The following is a 12,369-nucleotide window of genomic DNA, read 5'->3' as shown; positions in this document are numbered from 1 at the left end:
AAAAGTCAATCAGAGAAAGACAACTATCATATGATCTCCCTGATATGAGGAAGTTGAGAGGCAATGTGGGAGGTTTGGGGGGTAGGAAAAGAATAAATGAAACAGGATGGGATCAGGAGGGAGACAAACCATAAGAGACTCTTAATCTCACAAAACAAACTGAGGGCTGCCAGGGGTAGGGAGAGGGTGGTTGGGTTATGGACACTGGGGATGGTATGTGCTATAATGAGTGCTGTGAAGTGTGTAAAACTGGCAATTCACAGACCTGTACCCTGGGGCTATATATTATATGCTAATAAAAATAAATATTATATATGTTAATAAAAATAAAAATTTTAAAAGCACATTATACATTATATGTATATATGCATAATACATTATATTTTAATCAGATATTATATTACATTATATGTAATGTATAATACATATAATACATGTTAATAAAATTATGTTAATAAAAATACATTGTTAATAAAATTTAAAAATTTTTAAAAAGTAAAAAAAAGAAAAGATTCTCTCTCTCCCTCTTCCTCTGCTAGAGCTCTCTAAGTAAATAAAATCTTTTTTAAAAATTTATTTATTTATTTATTTATTTGGAAAGAGAGCGAGACAGGGAACACAAGCAGGAGTGGGCCTCCCACTGTGCAGAGAGCCTGATGCAGGGCTTGATCCCAAGACCCTGGAACCATGACACAAGCCAAAGGCAAAGGCTTAATGACTGAAGCACCCAGGTGCCCCAAAATAAATAAAGTCTAAAATAAATAAATAAATAAATAAGCCCAAAACCTCCCAAAAAACAAAAACTTCCACAACTTTGCAGTTGTTTTTGTACATAATTTTTTTTCCCCTAGAATAAATTCCTAGAAACAAAACTGCTAGATCAGTTCTAGGACTCTGTTACATACTGCCAAAATGCCTTCCAGAAAAGTTGTAAAAACTTACATCTACCTATCACCAAAATATCTACCTGCCTATTTCCTTGTATTCTTGCCAATCTGGATACTAAAATCCAAAAACCTGTCTTCACCAAGTTAGGTATATGAGCAAGGATCTAAATTTTCCCCAAATGATTCGTTATACCATAGATCATACCAGAATTATTGAATTATATATATATATAGTAGCATCATAAAGGAAATGAAGTGTATGCTTCATTACAAACTTGTACACAATATCCCATAAGACAGCAAAAAAAAAAAAACCCATTATTATTTTTCATTGTTTCTTTTGCCTATTTTCCCCATAATTGCAGGCAGAACATAATTACAGAACAGGTTTTACTTTAAAGGCAAGACTATTCAGATTTACTACTCAGAACTAGAGACTGATGTATTTTGCTGAAGTAGTTATATTTTAAAAGATTTAGTCATAAAGACAGACAACTTAAAAAGGTTTTCTATTTTGAAGTCTGCAAAGGAAAGCCCTTTAGCTTCTTGGTCTAATTATACTGGTGTTTAATTAGCATCTAAAAATGTCTACTAATGATAGAATTTGGCCAGCGACAAATATCCTAAGCTTCCATAGCCCTCTTCACCTCTCACAATAGATTAAATAACTCGGTTAAGAATTACTAATAATTAGTATTTACACAGTACTTTGTTTACTACAACATCATAAAGCAGAGCAAAATAATTATTACCATATTAACAAAGGAAGATGCCAAACCAGTTAGGTGAGTTAACTGAGGTCACGCTAAAGCAGGAATTTGCCAAAATTAGACACTGAAATTCTTGTAGCCTAATTCCCATATGCCTTATCACTCAAAAGAACAACCTGTGAGAATTATGACAACAATTTACAAAGAAACCTAGAATATACCAGAGTCAGAGTCACATTATGAAAATTATATTGAAGATCATTTCCTGAAACATCCTCACTTTATGGAGAAGGAAACTGAGGCCCCAAAAGGTAATACACTTAACTGCTCAAAGCCTTCTAGAAGCTATAAAGCAACAATGAAAACTCAGCACTCCTCTATCCAAGCTCAGCGATCTTCAATTACTAGAAGAGTAACAGTCATCCTTCACTGCTTCTTCAAATTTTTCAGTTTATAAAACAGTCTCAATGTTTTCACTGATACTGAACAATTCACTCACAATTAACAAATAATTACCCAGTACCTACCACATGCCAGGTCCTGTACTTTGTGTTAAATGAGTATTTATTATGTGCTAAGCACTGCATCACTTGCATGTCCACATTTGATCCCCACAATATCATAAGGTAAGCACGATTATCTCTATTTTAAAGATTAAAATTTAGAAAGACTAAGTAATCTGCCTGTGGTCTTCAGTAAGGAAATAAAAGGTAAAGGTGCCGCAGCTGAAGGGCAGCGGCCATGGCTCTGGAGACCCCCCCCAGTCATGTACCTCAACCAGGGCCACAGGTGACAGAGAACATGAGCAAGCCAAGGCAACGCTGAGGGCATGGGCACCTAATGAGGCACATCACACTGGCGAAGGACAAGCTCTTGACAGACACCCCAGTAGGGGGAGCTGAGCAGTGCTCTGGCTGCCACCAGGATAGAACAGTCAGTGGTCGCTAAGGGCTGGACCTCCTCCCCATTCTATGCAAAATACAATGTTTATGCGGGGGGGTGGGGGTGGTATAATCACTTTTATAAGTTTATGCCAACAAAAAAATCTTATTTTTATTTTAAATAGTCTAACTCTGTATATCATTTCATTCGAAAAGAGGGATCCACTGTCAGAGAAGCCTGCAAAACCACAGATCCCTACGTAGCACCTAAGAGTGACTGCACAACATAGAGGTTGCGGGTCCCTTTTGGAAGCCTTTACATATCCTTTTCTGCTTACACCTTCCAAGATCCCAGAACAGACAGCATTTGCAGTAATTTAACTAAATGCTGATTTCAAGAAAAGGAATCATTCAAATAAACAGACAAGACAACGGGAAGGGCTTCCAGTACCACACAATAAATTTGGCCTAAAGGGTATTCAGTAAGGTCCAAAGTAGAAGAATGCATGACTTCTCTTATGCAATACTCATGAAACAGTACTATAATACATTACTGGTTACCTACTTTCAGAGTGTAAAATCTCTGTAGTATAAGATCACATTAATTAAAAGTTTCATTTGCTGTCGTTCCCAGCTGGAATTCCTTGATCTTTGATTGCTAAATAGATTTCACAAGGTCCACAGCCAAAAACCCAAGTGGTAACAAGCAGTTCTACTATTATGGAGATTTAAAAGCAAGCTTTCTAAATAAATAAATGTCTAAGGATATTCTTAACGCAGCAACTGCTCTAGGGCCAACCTGTAAGGAAAGGAGAACCTTGAGGGGGGGAAAAAAACTGGAACATAAAAAATGTTTTAAGGAGAGTATTAAAAAGTGGTCTACTGCTTTGGGAAATTTTTGTATAAGAGAGACCAATCAAGGCAACCACACAAAAAATTCTACCTTTCCCCATTATGCAGTGTTGTTTTTATTCTAGCCATAATTTTGGTGACATAAAATCAGATGACACTCTAATAAGTAATCAACCACAGCAGAATTAATCACATGCAGTATTTCTAATGTAAATGATTACCTGAGAAGTCTGTTAGAAGTCTTGCTAGGACTTGCTTGTTTACCACTTCAGTCATACTAAGGCTCGAAATAGTCTCTACCCTAGTGGTTTCTTTGCTAATTGTGGGCTTCTTGGAAATCCCAAGATCAGATCCAGCATTAACTTCTGTGTGTTCTAGGACATCAGACGATCTCTGAAGCCAAGAAGATTCTGGATCACATGTGAAAATCTGCTTGGATACTTCTTCAGGAGGAGATTCTGCACTACCCGGTACAGAAGCTGACTTCTCAACCTTCCTTTCACTCAGCTCCTTAAGAGCTTTGATTGTGAGCTGTTCCTGTTCTAAGTCAAGAGATGCTGCTGGAGTACCTTGGGCAGGGAAAACATCCAGAACCGTACTTCCGTCGTTAGTCTCTCTGCTTTGTTCAGGGTGTTTGCTTGTTACGTCTTTAATTTCAGAATCACCTGATTCAGTTTCATGCAAGGCTTCCAAAGCAAGAGTTGCTTTAAAGTCCGAAGTCTTTTCTGATGTTGCCTGAAAGGCATTTCCTGCACGTTTATCTGCAATTCCTTCCACTCTGGTTTCTGTAAAGGCTGCTATCAGGTCCTCTGGGGAAGAATCATCTGCATTTTTAACACTTTTTTCATGTACTGACTCCAAACAGGCAGACGTTGTCACATGTAATGAGAATTCTCTCTCCTTAAGAACACTTGGAGACAGAACTGAAGGAAGTTTGGGCTTCTCAGTTGCAACGGGCTTTTCAGGAGCAACTTCGCTTATGCTGCCTGACTGCCCCACGTCTCCCGACATGCCATTCCGATCAGGTACTTGGGAACGTACCGCCTCCCCAGTTGCACTCCTTTCAAGACTATCAGGCTGAACTTGTGCTGCCTCAGAGCCACTGACTGGCCCTTCAAAGGTTTCACATGTTTTACTTTCCCTGCTGCCACCGACAACCTCTTCGATTTCTCTTTCATCTCTTTTTACAATAGTGCTTGCAACGGAAACAGGTTTTTCAGCCTGAACTTTGTTACTTTCAAATGAAATATTGGTTGGGACGTCCTCTATTACTGTGTCATCAGACTCAGCAGAACTATCAGCCTCTGTGGCTTCTGCTAACATAGAGCTCTGCCAGTTCACGTCACCTTTTAGGTGGCCGTCAGGTAAGACCACTTTCACAGTGGCCACTCCAGAACCCAAAGAGACACCTTTCTCAAGAGGCCATCTAGGTAACTCTGAAAGCGTATTATCTTCTTTCTGCACACTGCCTCCCACGCCTTTGATACTAATTTCCTTTGCGGAATGGAGACAGTCTGGCATAGGTTTTTCAATGACAGCATTTTCTTGTGGGAGAGAGGTCGGTGCCCAGTCACTTGCTGATTTGATGGGAGCGCTCCCATTAATAGAACAAATGGGAAATTTCTGGTGAGCGTTAGTTTTAAGATTTACAACTGGGATTTCTGAATTATATTCACTCCTATCAAGTCCTGTAGTTTTTGTGATGTAATCAGATTTCTTGCTCTCTTCTTTTGCTTGGGGAACCAAATCCCAAGTCAGTATTTCATTAGTAAAGTTATGTATATCATTCACACATCTAGACACTTCTTCCAGCGCTGCAGTTGTGTGCGAAAACTGTCTAGTGAGTAACGCAGAAGTTGGGTAGCGCCCTGCCTCTTTACTTCTCAGCGGAAATAATTTGTCATTAGACTCCAACAAAATGTCTGCAGACGATTCTTTATCAACGTGCACTGCCCAACTACCAAAATCATTTGTGCTCTCCTTATATGCATCTTTAAATTCTTTGTCAAATGCTTCTTTGTCAATAATTACTTCAAATGGTGACTCGGGGGAATCCTTTTCAGTAATATCACCTCCTGAAAGTTCAGATGGGGATAAGGAATATGTACAAACGCCTTGTGCCTTAGGCTCCTGGGTGAGTGGTTTCTGGGCTGGAGGCAAAGTGAACTTGTCAGCAACCTCCAAGCCGGTTTTATCATCGGTTCCTGCTACCTCATTTGGGTTCTTGGACTCCTGATCTTTATTTATTTGCTGTTCCATTAGACCAACTTCCTCTGAGAGAAAAGCAGGACGCTCTGGGAAACTGGCTGGAATGGAAGGACGGTTATACTCAACGCCTTCTGCAACAGAAACTGGGGAGCATGCTATGCCTTTATTGGTCCCTTGAGGCTTTTCCATTTTTTTCGCATCTAGGAGGGTCAAACAGTCTTTTCCTTCTTTGGCTAAAATAGGCTGGCTGCCTAACACACTGCTTTTTTCTCCGTGTGGTATAGTAAGGTCAGTGTTACGCATTTCAGAAGACGAAAAAAGGGAGGAAGTCATAATTTCTGAAGGTGGCTCATCAGAGCAAAGAGAGCTCAATCCCTCTATGGTCAGAATTTGAAAGAAAAAAGTTTGTTTACCAGGTACAATCACACATTAACTAGTGAGGCCAAGCAGCATGCTTTTCATTTTCCAAGTTACATACACACAGGATGTACACACACACACACACACACACACAAAATATATAACAAAACAACGATCAACAGCTATCCTATAAAACATGCATAAAAAGTGCCAAGAGTGAAACAGAAAAGCTGTATCATGCTACAAATTGCAGATGACAAAAGATTTTCATGACAAATATATTTCCGTCTACTTTTTCCATTGTAAAGGTAAAGCATAAAGAAATGTAATGAGATTGGGAAATCTGGCGAAGTTTTTTCCCCCTGTTTTTTTGGTAGAGCTATTCAGTGTAATCAATATAAAACAACTTAATATTATGAAGTACTGATATGTTCTCATCTGTAAGCTGCACATTTCAGTACACAGAGCTTCCACAAACCCACTGTTATAGTCTGACAGTTTGAGAAGGAAAAAAAAAGTGACCACTGTTCTTTTTGATTCTCAGGAGATACAGTGGATCCCCTCCTGAGCCTAAGAATCAGACTAGAATTACTCTACTCTACCCACAGGGAAGATTGGTCTCAGGTATAGACGGCCTCATTTTATTTATTTATTTTTATTTTTAAAAAATTTTATTTACTTATTTGACAGAGAGAGAGAGAGAGAGACAGACAGCAAGAGAGGGAACACAAGCAGGGGGAGTGGGAGAAGGAGAAGCAGATTTTCCACCAAGCAGGGAGCCCAATGTGGGACTCGATCCCAGGACCCTGGGATAATGACCTGAGCGGAAGGCAGACGCTTAATGACTGTGCCACGCAGGGACCCCTAGACGACCTCATTTTAAACTAAAAAGAGTATGAAATGATTGGCCTGCTCCAAAATTTCTTGCACCAATGTGACAATCTAACCAACACAAAACTGTGCAAACTGGTAAGGTTTATTCTGTGATTAAGAAGAGTTAACCCCATGGCGCCTGGGTGGCTCAGATGGTTACGTGACTGCGTTTGGCTCAGGTCATGACCCTGAAGTCCTGGGATGGAGCCCCATATTGGGCTCCCTGATCAGTGAGGAGCCTGCTTCTCCCTCTAACCCTGCCCCCTCTCGTGCTCTCTCTCTCTCAAATAAATAAAATCTTAAAAATAAAAGAGTTAACACCAGAGATCCTTTTAAAACAGAAAATATCCCTCTAAAAGTAATAGATTAATTAAATCTATCAATTATTAATACTACAGCAGCCAATGATTTATCACATTGTTTTCCAACTTTCCAATCTAGCAAGTTTTTACTGAAGAAAAGATCAAGACTGTCCCAAGTGTAGTAAGTCTTTCTTGCACATTGTTGCTATCTCTGGAGTTAGAACAAGTAGGTCTTAAATACATAGTTCCAAATGAGTGCATCAAAGATTCAGTCTGGTCAGATGAGACCTGAACAGGCTCTGGACAGCACAGCGCTGAGTGTGAATGAGGGACTGTGAATTTGTGGAAGAGAAAAACATATGGGATGACTTTTATTCAGCTTATGCTCTTTTTCATGTGAGAAGCTGAATAACAGAAGCAAAATTGTGACTTTATTAAAAATCATTTTATAAGGCTGAAAAGAAATAAAAATTAAATATCTTACTCCAAAAAATAGAATTAACTATTATAAAAAATGTTTCCAAATGCCAGATGAAGTTCCTCTATTTCAACACATCACTGAAATTTCACATAATAGAATCCGACCTTTAGAATAGTTTAACTATTGGGGCGCCTGAGTGGCTCAGTGGGTTTAAGCCTCTGCCTTTGGTCCTGGGATCGAGCCCCACATTGGGCTCTCTGCTCAGCAGGGAGCTGCTTCCTCCTCTCTCTCTCTGCCTGCCTCTCTGCCTACTTATGATCTCTCTCTGTCAAATAAATAAATAAAATCTTTAAAAAAAAAAAAAGATTAAAACTGTTTGGGAGCCCCTCCCTTCAAACATGAATGGAACTCTTGACACGATCAAAACTGACTCCCACTTTATAGGGAATGCAAGGCTTATAATAATGTTTTTAGAGACTAAGGTATCAGAGGACTCAGACCAATCATCTTCTAGACAGAAGTGGACAAAATGAATTAGTAGTAATTCCACAAATATTAGTGCCTATCATGTGCCAGACACTGCCTTAGAAACTAGATTAAAAGCAGTGAACAAAACAAAAGATCCCTTGTGTTTGTGGTGCTGTAAGAGCACCTGCGCCCAGAGCAGGAGACAGACAATGAGCAGAATCAGTGAGTACAATGATGATGATGATGTGGTGGTGATGGTGGTGGGCTGGAAGAAAGGAAAAAGGAAGCAACCTACCCTGAAAGCTAACAGAAGAATGCGCTTATTACCAGGGGGAAAAAGCATGGTGGAACCCTTCTAACATGCTTTGTCAGACACAAACTTGTCAGTTTTCCAAGCCTTGTTTCTCTCCTTTATTCCTTGAACTCTTTTTTTTTCCCCTTGAACTCTTAATACTCCAGAAGTTTTAAGTTAGGTATATAATAATCTGAGGTAAAGCTAGAAGATTAGGTTAGAAATCAGCAAGTTCTGCAATAAATAAAACTTATAACATTCTCTAATTAATTCTTTAATATGATGTCACTATTATGCACACAAAAAAACTTCAGTCATATTCCTAATAATAATTTTGTGATATTTATAATTTGTGAATTTATATGGAGTAGATAGTGCTTTTGCGGGGAGGGGGGGTTGGCCTGGGGGCAAAAAGAGCTTAATGCTGCTCTAACTCCTCTTAGACTGTGAGATACAGGTGCCAGCCCTCACCACTGTCAATCAAGCTTTCCCATGTGTAACAAAGTTAAGTTAGCATTCGCATCTGTGCTTCAACTTTAATCATCATGTTTAGAATTTCAGCAAATGAAAAGAAGTTTCTTTGGCTAGATGAAGCCCTAACAAACTTGGACAGAGCTGACTTGTACCCAGACAATGGAAAAAACTGGGCTGGAAGTAAAGAGTTTATAAAGGCATGAAAACATTAAATAGAACGAGACCAGAATCTACTAAGCCTTTTCTAGAACGGCTCCCATAAGCAAAGACTCCTCCAATTAGTGAGTATGGCACTTAATAGTCATTGGTGTTGTCCAAGACTGCAAAACAGCAGAAAACGCCAGGAGTTCGAAGGCTGTTCATTTTTACAACACCGTGTACACTGTAAAAGTGCCTGACAGAATGACTCTGAATCATCTTACATCTCAGAAAATGCCCATTCCCTTTCCCTTTTCAAAGGATTCAACCCTTCACATGCACTACAAGGGACTTTCAATATCACTCAAAATCAATGTCTGTCAAAATATTCTAGTATTTTCTAGTTCAGGTATTTGCTGTAATAGGATTTAATGTGCATATTCATTTTCAAGAATTCTAATTACTTAAAAATCTGGTATGGATCTATACACCTAATAGGTTTGTTTAAAAAGGGAATTACACACGGTAAGAGGTGAAAAATGTCATAACCTGAGAATGTTCCCAAATTTATCCAGTACTGAGCTTCTTGCTTACCTGTATCTTCCTAAACTCTAAATACTTGTAAGTCCCCACTTAAGTGAAGTGTACTATTCAAAATAAGATAAGAAAACTAAGTTGGCAGTCTAAATTTCTAGACCGCTCCCACATCAAAAAATTCAAAATGCAAAACAGGGGCGCCTGGGTGGCTCAGTCGTTAAGAGTCTGCCTTCGGAGGCATCTGGGTGGCTCAGTGGGTTAAGGCCTCTGCCTTTGGCTTAGGTCATGATCTCAGGGTCCTGGGATAGAGCCCTGCATCGGGCTCTCTGCTGGGCGGGGAGCCTACCTCCTCCTCCCTCTCTGCCTACTTGTGATCTCTGTCAAATAAATAAAATATTAAAAAAAAAAAAAAAAAGAGTCTGCCTTTGGCTCAGGTCATAATCCCGGGGTCCTGGGGTCGAACCCCACATCGGGCTCCCTACTCAGTGGGAAGCCTGCTTCTCCCTCTCCCATTCCCCCTGCTTGTGTTCTCTCTTGTCGTGTCTCTGTCAAATAAATAAATAAAAATCTTTAAAAAAAAAAAAGATGCAAAATCATTTGATCAATACTTATTAATCATGTGGCCTTGACAAGTTGCTTAATCTCTCTAAAAAAACAGTGATACTAAAAAACCTAACTTGAGAACTGCTGTGAGGATTAAATGAGTTAATACGTGAAAAGTGCTTAGAGTGCTATCTGGCACTTGGTAAATCCTCAGTAAATGTCCACAGACACCACATTCTCAAAATAAATAAATAAATAAATAAATAAATAAATAATAAAATAATAATTCTTTTTTCTCCTGACACAGAAACTCCAGATCATATGCTTTTTTGATAAGGGGAGAGTATATAAATCCTCATTCAGAGATTCAGACACTTTCTCAAATAAAAAGTAATTTAAAGTAATTTAAAGAGCTTTTACCTATTTCAAAAGTTTGGGTGATGCAACTTCTGAACCAGTTATTACAAAACGAATGCCTGTGGCATTCCAAGAATTATGCTGGGTTCTGTGTAGGTAAAGACATTTAAGGCAGCCCAACACATAAAATTCGAAGGCAATGTTAAAAGAAAAAAGAACTGTTCCTGAACAAAAGGTTTCATTTTACCACCAAGGTCAAAGTAGATTTTAGTTCGATGTCAACTAGCTGAATAATATGACAACATGGCACAAAACCAGTCTTGGATGCCATCTTTGACACTCCCTTTCAAACTTTAGAACTACTAGTACTTCATGTATGATCTCTGCATTAGGTGACTCAGAATTTCCTGAGCGCGATGCAATCTGCATTACAAGTTTCCTAGGTAATGAACCTGGTTGAAAACCAGAGCTGTACTACACTTTATGAATTTTATAAAGGTAAAAAAAATTAAGCTGTACTTCAGAACTCCAGTCCCGTAAAAATCCCACAGGAGATGAGCCTGATGCTTTTGACTCTCACTCTTGTCCCTGTCCTTGTCCAGATGCACAGCTTACAGGTTAGTAGGGAATGGGCAGTCCTTTTGTGCCTGCTTTAAATACTTCAATCTACTCATTTTAAAGTATAGTGACTCACACGAAATTTTGATTGGAATAAAGCAAAAGCCCCATTTGACTGGAGACTAAGGTGTGGGAATTCAGGAACAATGTTCCCTCTTCTATGCCTGCAGTATTTTATCTCAGAACAAGGTGGGGACTTAAAAAGGACGTGAAAAGGGGCGCCTGGGTGGCTCAGTGGGTTAAAGCCTCTGCCTTCGGCTCAGGGTCCTGGGGGTCATAGGATCGAGCCTTGTATCGGGCTCTCTGCTCAGCAGGGAGCCTGTTTCCTCCTTTCTCTCTGCCTACTTGTGATCTCTGTCAAATAAATAAATAAAATCTTAAAAAAAAAAAAAAAAGGACACGATGAAAAAATCAACTTCCAAGTGAATACTGTGTTCACTTCAAGTAAATACACCAAAATGAAAAAAAACAACAACAACAACAAAAAAAACCCCTTTTCATAATACTGTTTACTCTATCCTTCATAAGTTTCCTTTTACTTTCTTATTCCCCAAACGGACTTTTCAAAAAAGATTTAATATTTTTATTCAGGTGTTGGTAACTTAATTACTAAAAATGTGATCTAGAATAGTAAATAATGAATGTCATATCCTATTATCAGAGTTCTCCCTAAAAAAGGGAATAGCTTAGAATTCTGTTTTAGGGAGCGCCTGGGTGGCTCAGTTGGTTAAGCGACTGTCTTCTGCTCAGGCTGTGATCCTGGACTCCCAGGATCAAGTCCCGCATCAGGCTCCCTGCTCTGCAAGGAATCTGCTTCTCCCTGACCCTGTCTCTCATGCTCTGTCTCTCTCTCAAATAATAAATAAATAAAATCATAACAAAAAAAAAAAGGAATTCTGTTTTAGATACTATTAGATACTATTTGGTTATTTCCCCTCCCTCCTCACTAAGGAAATTCATTACTTTTAATTAAAAGGATAGTTGCACCATGGAAAAGCCATACACATCAGCGAAGAAATACTATGCATATTCATACAAGGGAGGCTTGAAATATTCAGGTATAGGTTTTCCTACACTTGAAATTTCTCATGTTCACAAAACAGGAAGGAAAGACAAATTCTCGTGCAAAACAGTATCAGCAACTTTCAGCCACAGCATCAAAATAGGAAGTTAGCCAGCAGACACTTTGCAGCCAAGCTAGATCCTAAACAAAAAGTCTCTTCTGTACAAAGAAAAATGTTTTGCTTTTGTTAAAAAAAAGGCTGTAACTGGCAAATTTTTTTCCTCAAATGCTTGCCCCAAAGTTCAGTGTTTAACTTCCTATTCCAGATGCCTACTGCATTACTCAAACTGAATGCAAATGTTCATTACTGCAAATGTGCTTCCAGTTCCTCAGCTTCCCCTCTTTCCCATCTTATTTTTATCTACTTTTTCTCCATGTTTTCTGA

The 12,369-nt window shown here is 38.9% G+C and overlaps 1 protein-coding gene across 2 annotated transcripts in view; it reads right to left on the bottom strand.

Annotated features, from left to right (window-relative positions):
- Window positions 1-12,369, bottom strand: part of RTN3 (reticulon 3) — a 66,331-nt gene that overhangs the window by 35,395 nt on the left and 18,567 nt on the right. Inside the window, exon 3 of one of the 2 annotated variants that reach the window (XM_045064003.1) lies at window positions 3,552-5,915. The exons of the other annotated variant lie outside the window; for it this stretch is intronic. Coding sequence (XP_044919938.1) covers window positions 3,552-5,915 — 2,364 coding nt within the window. The remainder of the gene's footprint in view (window positions 1-3,551; window positions 5,916-12,369) is intronic. 2 annotated transcript variants of the gene reach the window in all.

This window comes from Mustela putorius, unplaced genomic scaffold (genome assembly GCF_011764305.1).
Source record: "Mustela putorius furo isolate JIRA1106 unplaced genomic scaffold, ASM1176430v1.1 tig00000127_pilon_pilon_pilon, whole genome shotgun sequence".
Lineage (NCBI taxonomy): Eukaryota > Metazoa > Chordata > Mammalia > Carnivora > Mustelidae > Mustela > Mustela putorius.
This window is presented reverse-complemented; position numbering and strand designations above follow the sequence as displayed.